The sequence below is a fragment of the Oncorhynchus gorbuscha genome, linkage group LG10 (assembly GCF_021184085.1).
Source record: "Oncorhynchus gorbuscha isolate QuinsamMale2020 ecotype Even-year linkage group LG10, OgorEven_v1.0, whole genome shotgun sequence".
Classification (NCBI taxonomy): Eukaryota; Metazoa; Chordata; class Actinopteri; order Salmoniformes; family Salmonidae; genus Oncorhynchus; species Oncorhynchus gorbuscha.
In genome coordinates, this window is record NC_060182.1 from 70,851,717 (window position 1) to 70,877,045 (window position 25,329).

At 42.9% G+C, this 25,329-nt stretch overlaps 2 protein-coding genes and 1 pseudogene across 6 annotated transcripts; 2 read left to right on the top strand and 1 right to left on the bottom strand.

Moving 5' to 3' along the window:
- The first annotated feature begins 3,557 nt into the window (after positions 1–3,557).
- On the top strand, positions 3,558–7,802 carry LOC124046473 (rab9 effector protein with kelch motifs-like). Of its 3 annotated transcripts, XM_046366872.1 has the most exons (13): positions 3,559–3,824; positions 3,968–4,144; positions 4,222–4,327; positions 4,475–4,588; positions 4,721–4,837; positions 4,932–5,100; positions 5,189–5,311; positions 5,446–5,633; positions 5,738–5,934; positions 6,060–6,151; positions 6,244–6,298; positions 6,563–6,660; positions 6,769–7,802. In XM_046366872.1, the coding sequence occupies exons 1-13, from the start codon at positions 3,763–3,765 to the stop codon at positions 6,993–6,995; spliced, it is 1,725 nt and encodes a 574-aa protein (XP_046222828.1). In that variant the 5' UTR covers positions 3,559–3,762; the 3' UTR covers positions 6,996–7,802. The 3 variants fall into 3 exon arrangements, with proteins under 3 accessions (XP_046222829.1, XP_046222830.1, XP_046222828.1); XM_046366873.1 differs by lacking the exon at positions 4,721–4,837 and having other exon boundaries at positions 3,558–3,824; XM_046366874.1 differs by lacking the exons at positions 4,475–4,588; positions 4,721–4,837 and having other exon boundaries at positions 3,558–3,824.
- On the bottom strand, positions 7,460–11,376 carry LOC124046474 (maleylacetoacetate isomerase-like). 3 transcript variants are annotated; one of them, XM_046366875.1, is made up of 7 exons: positions 11,284–11,376; positions 11,154–11,205; positions 8,691–8,816; positions 8,419–8,494; positions 8,283–8,335; positions 8,149–8,198; positions 7,460–8,044 (listed from the first exon to the last, which is right to left on the bottom strand). In XM_046366875.1, the coding sequence occupies exons 2-7, from the start codon at positions 11,193–11,195 to the stop codon at positions 7,918–7,920; spliced, it is 474 nt and encodes a 157-aa protein (XP_046222831.1). In that variant the 5' UTR covers positions 11,196–11,205; positions 11,284–11,376; the 3' UTR covers positions 7,460–7,917. The 3 variants fall into 3 exon arrangements, with proteins under 3 accessions (XP_046222831.1, XP_046222832.1, XP_046222833.1); XM_046366876.1 differs by having other exon boundaries at positions 11,299–11,373; XM_046366877.1 differs by lacking the exons at positions 11,154–11,205; positions 11,284–11,376 and adding an exon at positions 8,930–9,196.
- Positions 11,377–12,585: 1,209 nt separating this feature from the next.
- Positions 12,586–24,812, top strand: LOC124046932 (annotated as a pseudogene).
- The last annotated feature ends 517 nt before the right edge of the window (positions 24,813–25,329 follow it).

Below are 25,329 nucleotides of genomic sequence, written 5' to 3' on the forward strand. Positions count from 1 at the left end.
GGTAAGCTAGTTGAGAACAAGTTATCATTTACAACTGCGACCTGGCCAAGATAAAGCAAAGCAGTGCGACACAAACAACAACACAGAGTTACACATGGAATAAACAAGCGTACAGTCAATAGCACAATAGAAAAAAGTCTATATACAGTGTGTCCATATGGCGTGAGGAGGTAAGGCAATAAATAGGCCGTAGTAGCGAAGTAATTAGTTTAGCAAATTAACACTGGAGTGATAGATGAGCAGATGATGATGTGCAAGTAGAAATACTGGTGTGCAAAAGAGCAGAAAAGTAAATAAAAACAATTTGGGGATGAGGTAGGTAGATTGGGTGGGCTACATACAGATGGGCTATGTACAGATGCAGCAATCGGTTAGCTGCTCAGATAGCTGATGTTTAAAGTTAGTGAGGGAAATATAAGTCTTCAGCTTCAGCAATTTTCGCAATTCGTTCCAGCCATTGGCGGCAGAGAACTGGAAGGAAAGACGGCCAAATGAGGTGTTGGCTTTGGGGATGACCAGTGAGATATACCTGCTGGAGCGCATGCGGGTGGCTGTTGTTATCGTGAACAGTGAGCTGAGATAAGGCGGAGCTTTACCTAGCATAGACGTATAGATGACCTGGAGCCAGTGGGTCTGGCGTTGAATATGTAGTAAGGGCCAGCCGACTGAGCATACAGGTCGCAGTGGGGGGGGGTATATAAGGTGCTTTGGTGACAAAACAGATGGCACTGTGATAGACTGCATCCAGTTTGCTGAGTAGAGTATTGGAGGCTATTTTGTAAATGACATCGGCGAAGTCGAGGATCGGTAGGAGGAGGCTTTGTTGCGAAATAGTAAGCAGATTCTAGATTTATTTTGGGATTGGAGATGTTTAATATGAGTCTGGAAGGAGAGTTTACAGTCTAACAAGACACCTAGGTATTTGTAGTTGTCCACATATTCTAAGTCAGAACCGTCCAGAGTAGTGATGCTAGTCGGGTGGGCGGGTGCGGGCAGCGAACTGTTGAAAAGCACACATTTGGTTTTATTAGCGTTTAAGAGCAGTTGGAGGCCACGGATGGAGTGTTGTATGGCATCGTTTGGAGGTTAGTTAACAGAGTGTCCAAAGAAGGGCCATATGTATACAGAATGGTGTTGCCTGCGTATAGGGGGATGGGGGAATCACCCGCAGAAAGAGCGACATTGTTGATATATATACAGAGAAAAGAGTCGGCCCGAGAATTGAACCTGTGGTACCCCTATAGAGACTGCCAGAGGTCTGGACAACAGGCACTCCGATTTGACACACTGAGCTCTGTCTGAGAAGTAGTTGTTGAACCAGGCGAGGCAGTCATTTGAGAAACCAAGGATGTTGAGTCTGCCAATAAGAATGATAACAGTGGCTAAATTCCAGAGGTGATAAGCCATTAAGAGGAGTTACTATGAGTATGATGTAAGGAGGACAAATGTATAAGTAGCTTGTGCTAAGACTGGAAGGGAGTTACTTCATGAATTGACTCGGCTTTTGTTATATTGATTAATAAAAGTCTATTTGAACTCACATGCTCCGGTATTTGTGAAATATGATTGACCAAATATTTCCACAACAGGGTAAAGTGACTATGCATAGATAATAAACAGCGAGTAGCAGCAGTGTAAAAAAGGGGGTCAATGCAAATTGTCTGGGTAGCCACTCCCATGCTCTGACTTAGAATTTGTGGACAACTACAAATACCTAGGTGTCGAGCTAGACTGTAAACTCTCCTTCCAGACTCACACTAAGCATCTCCAATCCACAATTAAACCTAGAATCGGCTTCCTATTTTGCAACAAAGCATCCTTCACTCATGCTGCCAAACATACCCTCGTAAAACTGACCATCCAACACTATTCAACAAATTGGATGCAGTCTATCACAGTGCCATCTGTTTTGTCCCCAAAGCCCCATATATTACCCACCACTGTAACCTGTACTCTCTCGTTCGCTGGCCATCGCTTCATATTTGTCGGAAAATCCACTGGCTCCAGGTCATCTACAAGTCTCTGCTAGGTAACGCCTCACCTTATCTCAGCTCACTGGTAACCATAGCAGCACCCATCCGTAGCACGTGCTCCAGCAGGTATATCTCACTGGTCACCCCCAAAGCCAATTCATACTTTGGCCGCCTTTCCTTCCAGTCCTCTGCTGCCAATGACTGGAACGAACTGCAAAAATCACTGAAGCTGGAGACCCATATCTCCCTGACTAGCTTTAAGCACCAGCTGTCAGAGCAGCTCACAGATCACTGTACCTGTACATAGCCCATCTGTAAACAGCCCATCCAACTACCTCATGCCCATACTGTATTTATTTATTTATCTTAATCCTTTGCACCCCAGTATCTCTACTTGCACATTAATCTTCTGCACATCTACCATTCCAGTGTTTAATTGCTATATTGTAATTACTTCACCATCATGGCCTATTTATTGCCTTACCTCCCTTATCTCACCTAATTTGTACTCACTGTATATAGACTTTATTTGAAATTTTTCTACTGTATTATTGACTCTATGTTTGTTTATTCCATGTGTAACTCTGTGTTGTTTTATGTGTCGAACTGCTGTGTTTTATCTTGGCCAGGTCGCAGTTGTAAATGAGAACTTGTTCTCAACTAGCATACCTGGTTAAATAAAGGTGAAATAATAAAAAATAAAATAATATTGCCTTCATATTAGGACATGCAACCTGTAGTGTCTCACAGAAATAGTTTCATGCATGTAGGACCATAGCAACAGACCTTGGCACGCTACATGTCCTCCGGCTGACTCCTCTGAAAAGGGGACACACCCCTGTTCTGGAAAAAACCCAAGAGGTGTAATCAGGTCTAATGGTGTCTAATGACCCAGAGCACAAAACTAGTGCACTAGTTTTGCTGGCTCCTTCTGAAATAAGTAATTGCCACATATGTACTGAAAAATTCACAATAACCCCTACCTACATGTACATTTTACCTCAATTACATCCACTAACCTGTACCCCCACACATTGACTCAGTACCGGTACCCCCTGTACATAGCCTCGTTATTGTTATTTTATTGTGTTACTTTTTGTCCTACCTAAAAAAAATGTATTTTTTTAGCAAATATTTTCTTTCTTTAAAAATGTTTTTGCATTGTTGGTTAAAAGGCCTTGTAAGAAAGCATTTCACTGTAAGGTCTACTACCTGTTTTATTAGACGCATGTGACAAATATAATCTGATTTTATTTTGCTTTGTTATCCTGCAACTGCTCAAATCACAGATTCAGTTGGATAAACTGAATTGTTTAACTCATTCTGAAGATTGAGACCATTACATAAATGCTATAGGATTTGATCATTAGAGCTGACCTATCTCACACATACAGCTTAAGGCCTATGCTCTTATGGGATTTTGTCCCATGATTCTCCATTAAGAACAATCATGAGGGAGTTGATGTAAGTATAACACAGCTGATGAAACATCCATCAACAGTTTTATTTTGAGCTGTTCCAAAAAGTAATCAGATGAGGATAGAACGAGGTCACATGGCAGCAGGGTAAAGTCGGCCCGCATGAATGGTGAGGATTTGGACTGGGTTGAGACTAAACTGACCCTAGATCTGTGCACACTGCAACCCAATAGAGCAGATAACAGGTGCGCAGTTTATAAATTGCACGCCACTTTCACTTGCATTGGCGAGCGATTTGTCCTGGTAATATTGGGATAATCTTCGTTAACGCAAATCTGCAATTTTGCTGATTCACTTCAGAGGAAATCAACATGGGACGGTTACATTTTTTCGTCCTCTGGTCGTTAAACGATGCACCGCGTCAGTTTATCAGGTAGTTATCAGGTATTTCGTTGTTAAAATTTTGGAAGTGGGCACGCAGCAACTCCCAATTTGAGCCATCGTTATTCATTACAGAAATTCCCAATCTTCATCCTTGTAGTTCACAGCATAAATGTTTGTCCGTAATTATTGCAGCAAATCCAATCGCCAGTGCCACCAAGTCCACGTTCCATTGCCACTGCCCAAACAACTTGTTGTATTCAGTCTTGGGGAATGGCGGCTCTTATCAAGCGAGACAACCATTTCAGTTGATGTTCTGGTTAGCCAGGACGTGAAACCGCAGAGGATTGGTACATTGTCAGACCAAACAAGGTACATTAGGCCTACATGCGTTCTAATTAATAACAATTGCAAAAATGCATACAAGGTCTATATTGCTTGTTTTAAAGGTGCTTGACTTGGGAGGGAGATTGGAATGCTGACCTTGTCCAAGAGGCAACAGAGAAAGGGAGGAGAGGAGTATATGGGAAGGTTTTGCTCACTGTTTGTGGAGAGGTATGGTTTCGAGCGTTTTTATTCTGTACATTTTTCAATGTTATTGTGACAAAGGATCAGTCTTTGCAAAGGATTCTGGAAAGATTAATAACAGCCTACATAATGCACCAGTGTCTTAAATTGTTATCTAACTCTTTCCTCAAAAAGAATGAAGCCAGTTTCATCAGCAATACTCCACGTGTGCCAAGAAAACATTCCAGCCCATTCGAGCACAACAGCAATCTCTCCCATACTCTGCTCAACACCTCTGGGAGTCAGAGGGTAAATTGCAGGGTTGTCCACTAGTTAGTAGACCTGTCACTACAGTCTTGATTTTGAGGCATTTTTCTGGTCTACGCTGTCATTAAAATTGTAGTTCAGTGAGACAGAAATCAAATGTGTCACTCTTTGCAGATTTCAACCCCCAACTCATCACATCTAGGAGACAGCATTTGCTATGCCGAACTCAAAGTTAACAAGACAGAAATTGATGATTCCACTTTATCTGATAAACCCTGTAGTTTGCTTACGGTAGGGCTCATGCTTGAATAAGAAACTTTCCAAGTAGGGAGTGGTGTGGCGAGAGAAATTGAACCTGACTTTTTAATCTTAATGGTATTTGAAGGATAAGACCCCCAGACGGACGGTGATTGGGAAGAGGGGTCGTATCGCATGGAGCCCTGAAATTATTCCTCAGGAGGATACTGGTCGAGCATCTAGCCCCAAAAAAATAAAGCTATCTAGAGAGAACAGTGTTGAGAAGACTGGAATGAAGAAGACCAACTGCAGAGCAGGTTACAGAATTCACCATGAAATTATTTGTGCATTTCAAATAGCAGCTATTCTGCTGAATGAAAAACATTAAGGATATTTTGTTTTCAGTTTGCCCATCAAAGCGCTGGAGCCACACCATGTGTCTGAGTGATCCTGAGACGGCCATTGTCATTGGAGGAGAAGCTTCTGACCAGACTCACTGCGAGGACTCCCTATGGAAACTGGAAATAGGTGAGATGAGTTGCCCATTTTAATAACGTATAGAACAATTTGGAGCCAAAATGTAAATATCTGTTTCCTGGCATCTTGAAATGCCCAACACACATTTAATTGATCTAATTGATTGTCAACATTATCTTCTCAAGACAACGATTTTTGGTTCCCAATGAACTCCCCCACCTCTGGACCTGTCCCACCGTGTGCCCATGGCCACTCTGCAACCTATGACCCTGATTCCAAGGTCGTCTACGTGTACGGAGGCCTGAGAGAGGGCCAGCGCTACAGCGACCTCCATATCCTCAACACTCTAACCTGGAAGTGGAAGCTTGTCACAGTGAGTGTCCTGTCCAGAGCCACTTGTCACTTTATAGTTTAATTGACCTTAAGGACCTTCAATGAAAAATTTGATTTTCTCTCTTGTGGAAATTCTTCCTCTAGGCAAGAGGTGATATCCCCATGTTGGCCTACCACTCTGCAACTATCTATAAGAAAGAGCTCTTTGTTTTTGGGGGGGTTCACCCAAGCCGCTGTCCTGGAGGCAAGATCTGCAGTAATGCTCTGTACATTTTTAACCCAGAGTTTGAGCTCTGGTACCAACCTATCGTTGAGGGGGACCGACCTCTACCTAGGTTTGGGTCAGTGTTCCTTGATTATATTTCTGTAGACAAGGCATTGGGCTATTAGAATATTTCACTTACTGTATCTAACCATTACAGGACCACAGTGCTTATTTATTAAACACATTGTGTTTACATTACAGGCACACAACCACACTTTTGTCCAACCAGTTGCTAATTTTTGGTGGCAGGAAGACTGCAACCTACCTAAACGACCTCCACATTCTGGATCTCGGTAAGGCACTGACAGTGGTAATGTGGAGTACTCTATATAAAAAGCTAGTTGCCATGATCTTCAAATGTAATTTTCTTAATTTTTGACAAAAGGCTTCATGGAGTACACAGCTGTGAAATATGAGAACATGCCACCACTGCCTCGAGGGTGAGAACATATACAAATCAAACCTTGTAAAATGTGAACACAATGCCCATCTGACATTTTTCGTATTTCATATATCTAGGACATCAAGTACTTGCCGTGATGAAAAATGTCTATATTGCCACACAGACCAATATTGCGACCATTTAATTCTATGCCATTTGTTTAATCTGATATTTATTGCTTAGTATCTGTAAACAACGATGTATATTGGTGTAGAAATTCCTTTTTACTAAGTAAACGTTGCCCTATCATCATTGTGGTCAGATATCATGCAGCACTGCCAGTATCCGACAACAGGATGCTGGTCAGTGGCGGTTGCAGTGCTGTTGGAGCCCTGCAGGACGTTCATATCTTCAACACAGGTGAGTACACACTCACCAATGCCTATCAATTTTTTTTCAAGAAAGTTGATGGTAATCCAGCCTCTTTCATTTGCTCTGAATAAAAATGCCTGTCTTGGTTCTTTTCAGACACCAGCATGTGGTATTCAGTGGTCTCCCCTCTGCTCTGCGCTAGGCCTCGTGCCGGACACAGTGTGATCAATCTGGGAGGCTCTGTCATCTCAGATGCTGATAAACAGAAGAAGGGGGAGTATGCCAACATCCACTGCACCCTCTTGGTGTTTGGGGGCTCTGACTGCGCTGGGACCTTCTACAATAACACAGTGAAGTGCACAGTGGAGATCCCTGTAGAATAAGAGACTGGGTCTTAGGGGGAGATGATAACGACCTTATTGGGAAATAAGGAAAATAAATGGACTTTTTATCCCTGTATCTGGTTTACACATTCTAAATAATTGTGCCATGGGCGGAACTCGTACAGGGACTTTTGAGTCCTTGGTATTTTCTGTTCTGCGTAAAGGCTCTGTTACGTTAGGCTTAGATTTCATCAAGTCTTCAGTTTTATTGTGGCTGCTTAAGGCCCCTTTGTTTGTTCTGTGCTGTAGTCTTATCTGATCAGCTTTTTTTTCCTGGGGGGCTGATTGTTAGTTATGGTGCAAGTAATGCCTTTTTATCCCATTGTGGTGTTTCACATTATGGGTCATGACCCATTTGTTTTGTGTGGCATTTTCCCCATTGAGAATATGATATACACATCAGATCTGACAAGCAATCTCTTCTGTTTTTAAATATTTTCTCATCAAGGTGTATGATCACATGGTAGAGCTGAAATAAATTTTCTGTTTTATTTGAATTTAAGTAAGCTGAACTTCAGCTTTTTTACAAAAACAATTATTTAACAAAGTGCAGACAGCCATTTTCACTTTCCATAAACTTCTACAGTAACATGAAGGATCAACGGAGGGCTAGTATGGTACTTTGTCATTTGTACAGTAAATGTTTGTTTTTATTGATTTAATACATCACTATTTTTTTATGTTTTTACATTTTGTATTGCTTCCCTTAACAAATCCACTTTGGTCAGCATTGGCATAATTTGTGTAGATGGGTGAATGTACTGTTTCTTAGAGGGTAAATATGAGTATTAAAATAACGAAACTTCATCATACAAGTAATAGGTCGTCTTTGGTTTCAATCTCATTAAATAAGACAAAGGTATTTTATAGAAGCATTCAATGATGGTGGCACTACTGTCTCCCTTAGACATCAGAGGTGTTCTCATGTACATATTTCAGCAGGTGTGTCTAGTTGGCATGACGGATGACTCTCTTTGAAAGCATCTACCTTCAGTAAGGTTTGGTTTAGCCTTTTGATAGTTGGGAACTGATCAACATCCACTTTGAACCTGTTGGGCAAATGTACAAGTCATGTGGGTTGTATGTTCAGTGATGAATCTGTCTCATACTGTGGTGTTCTTTTGTAACAATTCTGAATGACTGGTTGCCTTACTGTTCAGCATTATAGACTTGAGGGACGAGACCGATGTCTGCCATGGAAATCTAAAAGGTAAACATGGTTAGTTCAAGAATTCCTAAACTTGAAGAGAGGTCTACGGTGTTTTGATGTGATGAGTGTCCCCTCACCTCATCCCCTACACAGTACTTGCCAGCTGTCCCTTTCAGAATGGGCTCCAGGGCTGAAAGACACGGACAATAATCAGGACTGGAATGGTTGTCTATGGCGATACTGGTATTGTATGTAAGGATATTTTTTACCTACCTTCAAAACCTCTTTGGATGAAATGATGCGCCCACTGCACCTTCTCGGCTCCGATCTTCTGTAGCACGTACAAATTCTGAAATACAAATGATCAGACGTGACTGAGTAGCTCTACTGTCATCATTGTGGCAATGGCAATACAAACACATGATGTCCATACAGTAAACAGTTTTACTGCAAACTTGGTCAGATCTGCAGTGGACTGTGTGCCTTCAATTGGTTATATACTTTTCTCTTGTTTATCCACAGTCTTTGTGCTGTAATTCACTTACCTGCACAGGCTGGATCCCAGAGGCGATAAGGTCAGAGATCATGCGCACCTGGGCTCGTTTCTTCGGGTCTGCAGGGAGAAGCCTGTGTCCTGTTCTGGTCTCCTCAATGTACTGGATCACTGCCAGCTGAGGGTGAGTGGATTAGTCTTGTCAATGTTACATTCGGGGAATTTGGAGTTAGATTTAAGTTGTCGTTTAACTTTTATCAGAAGTACATCACTGTTGAAACACTGACAAACCAATAACATCATTGCACTCATCGACTGTGACAGCGTGATGCCATCAATTTGGACAGCAGGCACTTGTTGCATAGGGTTTAACCCCTTGTATTGTTCTGTAAACTGATGTGTACAGTATGAGAACAGATATTTTACACCATTGATGTTCAATACCTCTACCTAAAAACAAAAGCGTGAGGAAGTTACCTGCTGACCCCCAACTTTGATAAGAATTTGCTTACTGCCCAAATAGGTCCACAGACGATGCAATCTCAACCACACTGCACACTGCCCTAACCCACCTGGACAAGAGGAATACCTATGTGAGAATGCTGTTCATCGACTACAGCTCGGCATTCAACACCATAGTACCCTCCAAGCTCGTCATCAAGCTCAAGACCCTGGGTCTCGACCCCGCCCTGTGCAACTGGGTACTGGACTTCATCTCCTCCCCGCTGATCCTCAACACGTGGGCCACACAAGGGTGCGTTCTGAGCCCTCTCCTGTACTCCCTGTTCACCCACGACTGCGTGGCCACGCACGCCTCCAACTCAATCATCAAGTTTGCGGACGACACAACAGTAGTAGGCTTGATTACCAACAACGACGAGACTGCCTACAGGGAGGAGGTGAGGGCCCTCGGAGTGTGGTGTCAGGAAAATAACCTCACACTCAACGTCAACAAAACTAAGGAGATGATTGTGGACTTCAGGAAACAGCAGAGGGAACACCCCCCTATCCACATCGATGGAACAGTAGTGGAGAGGGTAGCTAGTTTTAAGTTCCTCGGCATACACATCACAGACAAACTGAATTGGTCCACTCACACTGACAGCGTCGTGAAGAAGGCGCAGTAGCGCCTCTTCAACCTCAGGAGGCTGAAGAAATTTGGCTTGTCACCAAAAGCACTCACAAACTTCTACAGATGCACAATCGAGAGCATCCTGGCGGGCTGTATCACCGCCTGGTACGGCAACTGCTCCGCCCTCAACCGTAAGGCTCTCCAGAGGGTAGTGAGGTCTGCACAACACATCACCGGGGGCAAACTACCTGCCCTCAGGACACCTACACCACCCGATGTTACAGGAAGGCCATAAAGATCATCAAGGACATCAACCACCCGAGCCACTGCCTGTTCACCCCGCTATCATCCAGAAGGCGAGGTCAGTACAGGTGCATCAAAGCTGGGACCGAGAGACTGAAAAACAGCTTCTATCTCAAGGCCATCAGACTGTTAAACAGCCACCACTAACATTGAGTGGCTGCTGCCAACACAGTCATTGACACAACTCCAGCCACTTTAATAATGGGAATTGATGGGAAATGATGTAAATATATCACTAGCCACTTTAAACAATACTACCTTATATAATGTTACTTAACCTACATTATTAATCTCATATGCATACGTATATACTGTACTCTATATCATCGACTGCATCCTTATGTAATACATGTATCACTAGCCACTTTGTTTACTTTGTCTATATACTCGTGGTCCTTCTGTCTACATACTCGTGGTCCTTCTGGAGCTCAGTTGGTAGAGCATGGCGCTTGTAACGCCAGGGTAGTGGGTTCGATCCCGGGACCACCCATACGTAGAATGTATGCACACATGACTGTAAGTCGCTTTGGATAAAAGCGTCTGCTAAATGGCATTTATTATTATTATTACTCATCTCATATGTATATGCTGTGCATTTATAACATATGTGTAATTCTAATGTATGTACTGGATGTGTCCATGTGTGTTTCAGACAATCCCATGATTGTTTAAGAGCAGTGGTGGGAAAAGTACTTCATTGTCATACAAAGTATGATGTCATAAGGTGAATGCACCAATTTGTAAGTCGCTCTGGATAAGAGCGTCTGCTAAATGACTTAAATGTAAATGTAAAATGTATGCTGCCCTGTACCATCACTCATTCATATATCCTTATGTACATATTCTTTATCCCCTTACACTGTGTAGAAGACAGTAGTTTTGGAATTGTTAGTTAGATTGCATTGTCGGAACTAGAAGCACAAGCATTTCGTTCCACTCGCATTAACATCTGCTAACCATGTGTATGTGACAAATAAAATTTGATTTGATTTGGGACTTGGTCAAATTCAATACCCTTCAGAGCAAACGCTGGAAGAAACAACGTAGGTTATTTATTTACAGTGTCAAAAGGAATTGCCACTTTTCTTATGCTGTAAAGTACGCAGAGATGTGGACTATACATAGTCAAAAGGTACATACCGATTCGAACCCTCCAGGAGCACGAACTCCTAAAATACCCATGAATAATGGGCTAAAGGAAAGAAAAGTACATCAGTGCACGTGTTACGTCATTTTCTCATATCTTACTTAACGTTCCTCATTGATTCACCTTGGTTTGATTTACCATTGTATTCAGACAGATCAGGCGTTTAACTACTGCAAAGTATGTTACTCCAAAATGATAACGAAAACAACTTTGTTCCTTGCAGCCAATAGAATGTGCTCCCAAAAACCCTCCTCCCTGGTTTTTGTCTATGACTAAGCATTTTCCCAGCGTCTTCAATTAATTCCACGTTTGTGTCTAGTACTGAAATGTTGCAAGCAATAATTGGTACTGTACTTTTGTGAGACGAGAGTGATAGACGCATTGCAGGTTATAAGGGGTAGGTAGGCTAGAAACAGTAGACAAACTATTACTTTGTTGTGCATTTAACAGCGGATGTGGCATTACATGTCACAGAATACTTCGATGACAGCTTATTATGCTATACGTTAACTATATTATGCAGATTATATAAATTCCCGTGTTTCATAAAATTAGCGCCAATTAATTGTAGGTACTTTTCCTATATAGCATAGGCGACCACATCATAGAGATAGGTAGAGGACTCGGTTTTTGTAGCTGTGCAACTATAGCGTCTGCAACATCATGTGTAGCGCCATTGAGGCTATCTCGATTTTAAAGTAGTACATTTTATTATTCATGATAGGCTGAATCCTCCTAATGACCTGGTTTGACAAGACTCCAACAGGGTCACCGGGAGGGATCAGCCAACAAAAGTAGAAGTCCCACCCAGTTGACTACATTTAAAATGGTGGATGCCCTAAGTGGCGCTGCCCATTCTAAAATAGCCTTTTGGCCAATAGAGACCTCTATCATTATCTTTGGATCATATTCAGCTATTGTCTGTGGTGGACCATAAATAACCCAGTCGAGTTGTCAAAAAGACGGAGCTGCGCTTTATAAATGTTTTCTAAAAAGTTGGTTCGTCTATAATTTTACATAGAGATTGGCTAATACAATTGTAATTTCAATCAATAAGGTTCATATTTTTGTGGGAGGTGTTCTACGTCAATAAGTGATCAGCTATTTCCAGATCCCTCCCTCTTTTCTGTCGATGTAGGTGAGGGAGAACATTTGAAGTGTTTCTGTTGACACTGCTGGCCAGGGACATAGTTTGGGGATAAATCGAGCAATAAACACATTTTCATCATGACATGGACTGTATCGAGATCACTGTTGAAGAAAGGTGTAAGAAATCATGTTATAATGTTTTACCCACGAGTTAATGACGATTAAATGCTTTTGATATGTTTCACTTTGTTTACAAAATGATAATGTCGTGGCTTGGCGCTTGTCTTGTTATCGACTATTCTGTATGTCACTTTTAGGAAGTATTCCTCCTTAGAAATGGGTACCAAACCAACTTCCTGCTAGTATTATTATTTTAAAGTGCTTATCATATCTGCTGCCTGTCAAGGTGTGCAGCTATATTTTTATTTTATTTTTATTTAACATTTTATTTAACCAGGTTGGCCAGTTGAGAACAAGTTCTCATTTACAACTGCGACCTGGCCAAGATAAAGCAAAGCAGTGTGACAAAAACAACAACACATAGTTACACACAAACAAACGTACAGTAAATAACACAATATAAAAAAATCTATGCACAGTGTGTGCAAATGTAGTAAGATTAGGGAGGTAAACAATAAATAGGCCATTGTGGCAAAAATAATTAAAATGTATCATTAATACTGGTGTGATCAACGAAAGATCACAATATGGGGATGAGGTAGTTGGGTGGGCTGTTTACAGATGGGCTGTGTACAGGTGCAGTGATTGGTAAGCTGCTCTGATAACTGATGCTTAAAGTTAGTGAGGGAGATATGTCTCCAGCTTCAGTGATTTTTTTATTTTTTTTGCAATTCGTTCCAGTCATTGACAGCAGAGAACTGGAAGAAAAGGCAGCCAAAGTAGGTGTTGGCTTTGGGGATGACCAGTGAAATATACCTACTGGAGCACATGCTACGGGTGGGTGTTGCTATGGTGATCAGTGAGCTGAGATAAGGTGAGGCTTTACCTAGCAAAGATTTATAGATGACATAGAGCCAGTGGGTTTGGTCAACGAATATATAGCGAGGGCCAGCCAATGAGAGCATTCAGGTCGCAGTGGTGGGTAGTATATGGGGCTTTGGTGACAAAACGGATGGCACTGTGATAGACTGCATCCAATTTGTCGAGGAGTGTTGGAGGCTATTTTGTAAATCACATTGCCGAAGTCGAGGATCGGTAGGATAGTCAGTTTTACGAGGGTATGTTTGGCAGCATGAGTGAAGGAGGCTCTGTTGCAAAATAGAAAGCCAGTTCTAGATTTAATTTTGGATTGGGGATGCTTAAAATGAGTTTGGAAGGAGAGTTTACAGTCTAACAAGACACCTAGGTATTTGTAGTTGTCCACATATTCTAAGTCAGAACCATCCAGAGTGGTGATGCTAGTCTGGCGGGTGGGTGCGGGCAGCGAACGGTTGAAGAGCATGCATTTAGTTTTACTAGCATTTAAGAGCAGTTGAAGGCCACGGAAGGAGTGTTTTATAGCATTCAAGCTTGTTTAAAGGTTTGTTAACACAGTGTCCAGAGAAGGGCCAGATGTATACAGAATGGTGTCGTCTGCGTAGAGGTGGATCAGAGAATCACCTGCAGCAAGAGCGACATCATTGATATATACAGAGAAAAGAGTCAGCCTGAGATTTGAACCCTGTGGCACCCCATTGACTGCCAGAGGTTCGGACAACAGGCCCTCTGATTTGACACACTGAACTCTATATGAGAAGTAGTTGGTGAACCAGGCGAGGCAGTCATTTGAGAAACCAAGGCTATTGATTCTGCTGATAAGAATGTGGTGATTGCCAGAGTCGAAAGCCTTGGCCAGGTCGATGAAGACGGCTGCACGGTACTGTCTTTTATCGATGACTGCTATGGTATCATTTAGGACCTTGAGCGTGGCTGAGGTGCACACATGACCAGCTCGGAAACCAGATTGCATAGTGGAGAAGGTACAGTGGGATTCGAAATGGTCAGTGATCTGTTTGTTTACTTGACTTTCGAAGACTTTAGAAAGGCATGGCAGGATGGATATAGGTCTGTAACAGTTTGGGTCTAGAGTGTATCCCCCTTTGAAGAGGGGTATGACTGTGGTAGCTTTCCAATCTTTAGGGATCTCAGACGATACGAGAGGTTGAACAGGCTAGTAATAGGGGTTGCAACAATTTCGGCTGAAATTTTAGAAAAGGGTCCAGATTGTCTAGCCCAGCAGATTTGTAGGGGTCCAGATTTTGCAGCTCTTTCAGAACATCAGCTATCTGGATTTGGGTGGAGAAGCGGGGCGGGGGGTGCAGAGCTGTTGGTAGGGGTAGCCAGGTGGAAAGCATGGCAGGCCGTAGAAAAATGCTTCTTGAAATTCTCGATTATTGTAGATATATTGGAAGTGACAGTGTCTCCTAGCCTCAGTGCAGTGGGCAGTTGGGAGGAGGTGCTCTTATTCTCCATGGACTTTAGTGTCCCAAAACCTTTTGGAATTAGTGCTACAGGATGCAAATTTCTGTTTGAAAAAGCTTTGCTTTCCTAACTGCCTGTGTATATTAGTTCCTAACTTCCCTGAAAAGTTGCATATCACGGGGGCTATTTGATGCTAATGCAGTATGCTACAGGATGTTTTTGTGCTGGTCAAGGGCAGTCAGGTCTGGAGTAAACCAAGGGCTATATCTGTTCTTAGTTCTACGTTTCTTGAATGGGGCATGCTTATTTAAGATGGTGAGGAAAGCACTTTTAAGGAACAACCAGGTATCCTTTACTGACGATAAGAGGGTTGACTCCCATGTGTGCTGTGCAGCTAAATGGTTTAATTCATACATTTTTAGCTTTTAGTAATCCATCTGAAAATCATTGTGAAATTGACCCCGACATTCACCTTTATGTGCCAGTTGCACTTCTATGACATTCCGGATTGCCGTAGTTGTACATTAATCCCGTCCAAACAAGAGGCCTGGAAGTTAAAAATGATATTTGCTTTTGTCACATACACCGGACAGTGCAGTGAAATGTTTTACAGTAGAGGTGTCAAACTCATTCCTTGGAGGGCCTAGTGTCTGCAGGTTTTTGTTTTTTCCTTTCAATTCAGCCCTAGAAGACCAGGTTTGGGGAGTTCCTTACTAATTATTGACCAAAATTCATAAATCAAGTACAAGGGAGGAGCGAAGACCCTCATACATTTGGCCCTCCCATGATATGAGTTTGACACCTGTGTTTTACAGGGTCTGGCCATAACAGTACGGAGCCCCTGGAGCAAGTGCCTTGTTCAAGGGCACATAGACAGATTTTTCACCTTGTCAGCTTTGGGTATCAGAACCACCCCACTATGAGGTAGTAGGATTAGTGCATCTACTTTGCTTCTCATGCTATATAGCTGAGAGTTGGAATGATACGATTCACAATAAATGCATGAACTCATGCATTATTGTTATTTGCAGCAATTGCTAACCTCTTGCTTTCTACCAGAAGGTTGGTCGCATGTTACTCGTCCTCTGTGGTTAGTTAATAATATAAATAATATGTTTATAATAAACTGTTCATTATAGTGGTTGTACAGAATGACACAAATTTTAATTTTCAATTTGCTGCCTCAGTTTGTATGCTGGCAATTTGCATATACTCCAGAATGTTATGAAGAGTGATCAGATTAATTTTAATTAATTGCGAAGTCCCTCTTTGCCATGCAAATTAACTGAATCCCCCAAAAACATTTCCACTGCATTTCAGCCCTGCCACAAAAGGACCAGCAGACATGTCAGTGATTTCTCGTTAACACAGGTGTGAGTGTTGACGAGGACAAGGCTAGAGAAAATCAGTCCTTTGTCATGCCAACAGTAAAGCATCCTGAGACCATTCATGTGTGGCGTTGCTTCTCAATTTTGCCTAAGAACACAGCCATGAATAAAGAATGGTACCAACACATCCTCCGAGAGCAACTTCTCCCAACCATCCAGGAACAGTTTGCCATTAGGCAAAAGTGATAAATAAGTGGCTTGGGGAATAAAACATCACTATTTGGGTCCATGGCCAAGAAACTCCCTAAACCTTAATCCCATTGAGAACTTGTGGTCAATCCTCAAGAGGCAGGTGGACAAACAAAAAACAAATTCTGATGAACTCCAAGCATTGATTATGCAAGAATGGGCTGCCATCAGTCAGGATGTGTCCCAGAAGTTAATTGACAGCATGCCATCAGTCAGGATGTGTCCCAGAAGTTAATTGACAGCATGCCATCAGTCAGGATGTGTCCCAGAAGTTAATTGACAGCATGCCATCAGTCAGGATGTGTCCCAGAAGTTAATTGACAGCATGCCATCAGTCAGGATGTGTCCCAGAAGTAAATTGACAGCATGCCATCAGTCAGGATGTGTCCCAGAAGTTAATTGACAGCATGCCATCAGTCAGGATGTGTCCCAGAAGTTAATTGACAGCATGCCATCAGTCAGGATGTGTCCCAGAAGTTAATTGACAGCATGCCATCAGTCAGGATGTGTCCCAGAAGTAAATTGACAGCATGCCATCAGTCAGGATGTGTCCCAGAAGTTAATTGACAGCATGCCATCAGTCAGGATGTGTCCCAGAAGTTAATTGACAGAATGCCATCAGTCAGGATGTGTCCCAGAAGTTAATTGACAGCATGCCATCAGTCAGGATGTGTCCCAGAAGTTAATTGACAGCATGCCAGGGCAGATTGCAGAGGTCTTGAAAAAGAAGGTTCAACAATGCAAATATTGACTCTTTGCATCAACTTCATGTAATTGTCAATAAAAGCCTTTGACACTTATGAAATGCTTGTAATTATACTTCAGTATTCCATAGTAACATCTGACAAAAATATCTAAAGACACGGAAGCAGCAAACTTTGGAAATTAATATTTGTGTCATTCTCAACTTTTGGCCATGACTGTATATGACAAACGGATTTTAAATTGAACATGTTTTACAACCTGTTTTGAAGTACAATACAATCCTGTGTGGTTTAAGGCACTGCATCTCAGTGCAAGAGCACCACAGTACCTGGTTCAATTCCAGGCTGTATCGCATCCGGCCCTGATTGGGAGTCCCATAAGGCGGCGCCAAATTGGCCCAGCATCGTCCGGTTTTGGTCGGAGTAGGTCGTCAGTGTAAATAAGAATTTGTTCTTAACTGACTTGCCTAGTTAAATTTAAATAAATAAACAGAAGCAAAGGTAAAATCTCATCATCCACGCTTCATTGCACATTTAGCAACATGAACTTGGCACATTTTTTTTGTCATATTATAGGGTTTAAAGACTACCCCTGCATGCCCTTGCCCAATCATTTGAAACATTTATACCCGACATATTTAGCATGCTTCTATACAATTGGTTTACCCTTACTGTTGCTCGGGTTTACTTTAATGCAAGTTACTCATTTTAAATCAGGAAGCTGATTTGGTGTGTGTTGACTCATGGTGTGTGTGTGTCTTGTTACAGTAAGAGCTTGCTGCGAGCATTACTCTGGAGATGGACGAGACTCTGGCAGATGCAGAGGGGGATGTGTTCAGAGGATTGCATAAGTCTCATGTCCACCAGCCTTTCCGAAGGGAAATATTTGGGGATATGGTCTTTTAGCTTCTGTGGATACTTGTGGTGCAGCCAAGGAAATGGTTCATCTTTCCATAAGTGACCTAGACATTGAAATAATGTAAAGAGATCTTTGGTCTATCACTTGTGACCGTCCCCGTGTGAGGGATAGTGACACACATTCTGTGACTGACCCAGCTCGTCTCTCTCTATCTCTGACGAACATCCACTTCCGTCTCCAGAGGTGGTAGAATTCTGATACACCCGCAATAACATCTGCTAAATATGTATGTGATCAATACAACTGGTTTTGATTTAGTAGAGCACACATGCAGCATCAACTCCCTGATGCTGGGGAAGACCCTCCATCACCAAAGATGCTGCCTGCCCATCGGGCTGTGTGCCGGCATCGCCCCCTTCATCTTCCCCGCCATGATCCCTCTGTGGATGTTGCCCGTTGGCATGGCGTGTGGCAACACCTACCTGCTGAACCCCTCAGAGCGGGTGCCAGCCTGCATCATGCTCTTGGCCAAGATGCTGCAGGACACTGGGATGCTATATGGGACCCTGAACATCATCCATGGCAGGCAGGACGGTAAGAGAATAGTGACATGCCCCATCACCTGCTGTTCTCTGAGATATACAGTGGGGAGAACAAGTATTTGATACACTGCCGATTTAGCAGGTTTTCTTACTTACAAAGCATGTAGAGGTCTGTCATTTTTATCATAGGTACACTTCAACTGTGAGAGACGGATATCTAAAACAAAAATCCAGAAAATCACGTATGATTTTTAAGTAATTAATTTGCATTTTATTGCATGACATAAATATTTGATCACCTACCAACCAGTAAGAATTCCGGCTCTCGCAGACCTGTTAGTTTTTCTTTAAGAGGCCCTCCTGTTCTCCACTCATTACCTGTATTAACTGCACCTGTTTGAACTCGTTACCTGTATAAAAGACACCTGTCCACACACTCAATCAAGCAGACTCCAACCTCTCCACACTGGCCAAGACCATAAAGCTGTGTAAGGACATCAGGGATAAAATTGTAGACCTGCACAAGGCTGGGATGGGCTACAGGACAATAGGCACGCAGCTTGGTGAGAAGTCAACAACTGTTGACGCAATTATTAGAAAATGGAAGAAGTTCAAGATGATGGTCAATCACCCTCATTCTGGGGCTCCATGCAAGGTCTCACCTCGTGGGGCATCAATGATCATGAGGAAGGTGAGGGATTAGCCCAGAACTACACTGCAGGACCTGGTCAATGACCTGAAGAGAGCTGGGACCACAGTCTCAAAGAGAACCATTAGTAACACACTACGCCGTCATGGATTAAAATCCTGCAGCGCACGCATTGTGGGGACCCTGCTCAAACCAGCGCATGTCCAGGTCCATCTGAAGTTTGCCAATGACAATCTGGATGATCCAAAGGAGGAATGGGAGAAGGTCATGTGGTCTGATGAGACAAAAATAGAGCTTTTTGTTCTGAACTCCACTCGCCTGGTTTGGAGGAAGAAGGATGAGTACAACCCCAAGAACACCATCCCAACCGTGAAGCATGGAGGTGGAAACATCATTCTTTGGGGATGCTTTTCTGCAAAGGAGACAGGACGACTGCACCGTATTGAGGGGAGGATGGATGGGGCCATGTATCGCGAGATCTTGGCCAACAACCTCCTTCCCTCAGTAAGAGCATTGAAGATTGGTCGTGGCTGGGTCTTCCAGCATGACAACGACCCGAAACACAACACACAGCCAGGGCAACTAAGGAGTGGCTCCGTAAGAAGCATCTCAAGGTCCTGGAGTGGCCTAGTCAATCTCCAGACCTGAACCCAATAGAAATCTTTGGAAGGAGCTGAAAGTCCGTATTGCCCAGCGACAGCCCCGAAACCTGAAGGATCTGGAGAAGGTCTGTATGGAGGAGTGGGCCAAAATCCCTGCTGCAGTGTGTGCAAACCTGGTCAAGAACTACAGGAAACGTATCATCTCTATAATTGCAAACAGGTTTCTGTACCAAATATTAAGTTCTGCTTTTATGAGAGTACAGTCCAAGATGGGATCCCAAAACGGCAAGAGAGTACAGTCCAAGATGGGATCCAAAAACTGCAAGAGAGTACAGTCCAATATGGCAAGTCTGACATGCATATGTTGTTTCTAGAAATAAACAGAGGGTGGCAGTGTTGGCTTAGAAACGGTTGTTGAAGGATGTCCCCTCTGCTTCTCTTCTCCAATTTGGCTGATTAGCTGTACAGCTGGAACAGGGATTGAGCCAGACAGCCAGTTACACACGTTGTGGAAGTTAGTCTATATTTTTTTGTAACAGTATTTTTTTTATTGGCATTTCACAATTTTCACCCATATTAAGAGATACAAAAACGGAGACAAAGCAACAAAAAAACAGCACTCACTTACACATACGTGTGTGTGTGTGTGTGTGTGTGTGTGTGTGTGTGTGTGTGTGTGTGTGTGTGTGTGTGTGTGTATATATACACACCGTCCGGGCAACGAAGGTGTGGCTTTTCAAGAAGCATTTCAAGGTCCTGGAGTGGCCTACACACACACACAGTGGGGCAAAAAAGTATTTAGTCAGCCACCAATTGTGCAAGTTCTCTCACTTCAAAATATGAGAGAGGCCTGTAATTTTCATCATAGGTGGACTTCAACCATGACAGACAAAATGAGAAAAAAAATCCAGAAAATCACATTGTAGGATTTTTTAATGAATTTATTTGCAAATTATGGTGGAAAATAATTATTTGGTCAATAACAAAAGTTTATCTCAATACTTTGTTATATACCCTTTGTTGGCAATGACAGAGGTCAAACGTTTTCTGTAAGTCTTCACAAGGTTTTCACACACTGTTGCTGGTATTTTGGCCCATTCCTCCATGCAGATCTCCTCTAGAGCAGTGATATTTTGGGGCTGTTGCTGGGCAACACGGACTTTCAACTCCCTCCAAAGATTTTCTATGGGGTTGAGATCTGGAGACTGGCTAGGCCACTCCAGGACCTTGAAATGCTTCTTACGAAGCCACTCCTTCGTTGCCCGGGCGGTGTGTTTGGGATCATTGTCATGCTGAAAGACCCAGCCACGTTTCATCTTCAATGCCCTTGCTGATGGAAGGAGGTTTTCACTCAAAATCTCACGATACATGGCCCCATTCATTCTTTCCTTTCCTTTCCAGTCGTCCTGGTCCCTTTGCAGAAAAACATCCCCAAAGCGTGATGTTTCCACCCCCATGCTTCACAGTAGGTATGGTGTTCTTTGGATGCAACTCAGCATTCTTCATCCTCCAAACACAACGAGTTGAGTTTTTACCAAAAAGTTATATTTTGGTTTCATCTGACCATATGACATTCTCCAAATCTTCTTCTGGATCATCCAAATCCTCTCTAGCAAACATCAGACGGGCCTGGACATGTACTGGCTTAAGCAGGGGGACACGTCTGGCACTGCAGGATTTGAGTCCCTGGCGGCGTAGTGTGTTACTGATGGTAGGCTTTGTTACTTTTGTCCCAGCTCTCTGCAGGTCATTCACTAGGTCCCCCCGTGTGGTTCTGGGATTTTTGCTCACCGTTCTTGTGATCATTTTGACCCCATGGGGTGAGATCTTGCGTGGAGCCCCAGATCGAGGGAGGTTATCAGTGGTCTTGTATGTCTTCCATTTCCTAATAATTGCTCCCACAGTTGATTTCTTCAAAACAAGCTGCTTACCTATTGCAGATTCAGTATTCCCAGCCTGGTGCAGGTCTTCAATTTTGTTTTTGGTGTCCTTTGACAGCTCTTTGGTCTTGGCCATAGTGGAGTTTGGAGTGTGACTGTTTGAGGTTGTGGACAGGTGTCTTTTATACTGATAACAAGTTCAAACAGGTGCCATTAATACAGATAATGAGTGGAGGACAGAGGAGCCTCTTAAAGAAGTTGTTACAGGCCTGTGAGAGCCAGAAATCTTGTTTGTAGGTGACCAAATACTTATTTTCCACCATCATTTGAAAATAAATTCATTAAAAATCCTACAATGTGATTATCTGGATTTTTTTTTAAAATAATTTTGTCTGTCATTGTTGAAGTGTACCTATGATGGAAATTACAGGCCTCATCTTTTTAAGTGGGAGAACTTGCACAATTGGTGGCTGACTAAATACTTTTTTGCCCCACTGTACACACACCCACACCATTTTCCTCTTCCTGCTCGGCACTTCTCTCACCCCATCCCCATCATTGCGTCTCTCAATACATACATTTTAAACAAACTTACAAACAGAAATTAAACAAAAAAGCTCAGTTTAAACCAAGACGTTTCAGTGTAATTCTGAAATACTAAGATCACCACCATTCTCTAAGAGAATCCTTGCAGCATAATAGCTGATACCTCAGGTTCTAGGTAATTTAGATAAGGTTCCCATACTTTGTAGAACCGAAGTCTAATATTTAACACATTCACATCCTCTACAAATGAAATGCACTGATATAATGTAAAGCACTTACAATATTGTACTTTTTATTGTTTATTATTATTATTATATATTGCTCACTAAAGTTCTTTAAGAGGATGAACTTTTGAGGCCATCTCTGTTTGAATCTGCATTCAACCACATTGAAGACATGATGTAATGGGCTTTTAATTGAATTGGATCACTCTCCTTGGTATTCAAGTCAAGTGCTAGGAGGCTAAACATTTCCCCCTTATGCTCTGCTGTAGGGAGCAAAGAACCATGGTGTGGTGATGCCTGATGCCAATAAGAACACTCTGAACCAGCTGGTGGATTCAGGGAACCAGAACAGCGCTGCATGGCCCTCTCCACAGCCATCCTGGTGGGCAAGGCCCTCAGCTGGCTGCCTGAAGTGGTGGAACATGCCAAGGCTCTGCGCGTTAACGCAGGTACCTCACCCTGCTCACACCTCCCACCCTAACCAGCCCTAATGGGCCCTCTGCTTAGTCCTCTTAAAGCCACCCACGCAGCTCTAACCACGTCTCGCCTCTTAGCTGTACCATAACTTCAGATGGGGCTGAGCTGGGAGAGAGGGCTTGAGTCACTCATGCTGCAAATTTGCGGTGTCATTTGCGCCAAACACTTAAGAGTAGCTCAGAGCATCACGTCTTTGTGAAAAGAAGTTGTTGGGGAGAAGAATGAAGGATGCCTCTTATTTTCAATGATATACTCTCTAATTTGTGTGGCTGCATTTAAACAGCCATTTTAGAGTGAGTGCTGCTGGGTGCCCCTCACCCTAGCTGGGATTTTGTGTTTGTGTGTGGCTAAAGGGGTATTCGTGTGAATGTGTGTGGCTGTGAGGGAGAGTTCTCACTGCAGGTTATTTTTTGGGAACCCTCTCAGGGGACAAGGTGTGAGTGGACGTGGGGCCCCTGATCTCTCAGGCCAAGCAGAGGGTCAACAGCCTGATCCAGAGTGGGGTGGATGAGGGAGCACAGCTTCTGCTCAACGGCAGGAAAGTCCAGGGCTATGATAATGGCAACTTTTTGGGACCAACCATCATCGGCAATGTCACAGTAAGTTTGTGTGTGCTTGCAGATGACACGCTGTAATTCCAAAAATTGTTCATTTCTGTGCAAATCCTGAATCTGTCATTTCATTTTATCTTAGCCCCAGATGAAGTGCTATACTGAGGAGGTCCCTGGGCCTGTTTTGGTGGTCCTGGAGGCTAAATCTTTAGATGATGCCATCAGCCTGTTCAACGATAACCCCTATGGCAATAGCACAGCTATCTTCACCACAAACGTAGCCACAGCACGCAAATACACTCACGAGGTGGACATAGGCCAGGTGAGTAGCTGTGGACCCCTGTGTCCCCCCCTATGTCCTGGGAGAATGGAGCAGTTCATATCCCTCTGCCATGTCTATACCTTAAACAAGGTGGACATCGCACCTCTGTTCTAAAACATACACTCAACAATAATTATTTTCCATGAAAAGTATAGCCTTGTTTGCTTCTGCTCTAAAATCAACTCTTCTGCCCCTCACCACCTGGCCCCATGTGGACTACAAATAGCTATAGCAAATATGTGCCTTTTTAATCAAAACAGGGGGACATTGAAAGACATTTTCCTGGTAGGATTATAGGAGAGAATCTTAAATTAAACTCAAAAGGGATTCCTTAGGACCTGTTAAATATTTAAAGCATAAATATGGCCCGACTTTACCCTATTTGTTTGCAGGCCTCAGCTATACCCAGTGTTATCTCTTCACATGACGGAGGACACCGTGTAGGGTAGGCCATGTGCTGTAATCACCTACAAACCTCGCTGTAAAAAAAGCCTCCTATTTTTTCGCTCCCTCAGCCAAAAGGCTGGACTCCGGTGTCCAAAGTCACTCCTGCTTTTTCAAACATTCTCAACCAACCGTGAGTTTCCAGTGGCCTCAAAAACAACAAGCAATGCTTTTCGGTTTGATGTAACGAATTTCATGAATTTAGTACACCTTCCTCTCCCAGAGTTACTCATCCAGTTGCCCTGATCCTGTTTGCGTCAACAGCTTGCATTTCCAGTGCAGTAATGGAAGTTTGTGTTTTTCAGATTGGGATAAATGTTCCTATCCCTGTTCCTCTGCCCATGTTCTCCTTCACTGGCTCACGAGGTTCTTTCAGAGGAGACACCAACCTCTACGGCAAAAGTGTATCAGTTGACATAAGGTAAGGTAGACAAACAGGAGGTTGTGCTGGACAATTTCCACATGAAGGTTGGAGATTCTGTGGCTGACTAGTGATGTAAACCACCCGGTCCTCTGAACTAGTGATAACTGGTCAAATCCAACTGTATTCAGTCCAGATTTTCAGCTTTGTTTAATGTTCTCAGTGATGTAATACGGTCATGATGCCACATATCTAGTTACAGAGCAGCATAGTATAGTTGTCTTCCCTACTTTCTACTGGGCATCCAGATTTACACACAGATCAAAACTGTTCTTCACAATGGAAGGCAGAAGACTCCACTGTGCAAACTCCTTCAGTTTTACATGCCAACCATGGGACGCTAACTGGTCTGGAGGAAAACATTTCCCATGTCTTTTGTGAAGCAAAATGTCAAAACTACTGTGCAGTCCCGTCGCCATAAGTTGCTAATTACCCACAGATGTGTTTTTTCTTCTTCAATGGTATCTCAAGATTCACTCACTCACTATGGATAAATAGTTTGGCTTCATTGTTGATTAACAGTACCCTTGTTCTATGCAAGTTTTTAGTAATGATGTGTATATTAGGCTAGCAGCTCCCAAGGGTTCTTACAGATCATGACGATCTATGTTACGTTTTTGGCAATAATGCGAAAAAGGAGCTAAAAAGGAGCTAAAAAACAGTGTGAAATACTTGCATAGCTTTTCTTCTATGCAACGTCAGTGTTCAAAATACGCTGCCACAACAACATTATGATATTGATGAATGTGTAGCTGCCAAATGTGATGCCACTATTAATCATGGATTCAGTTCATCTGGATCTTAGAAATGTGTGTTATGCACACATCCTGTGGTGCAGTTATTCCTGCATGTGTCAATATT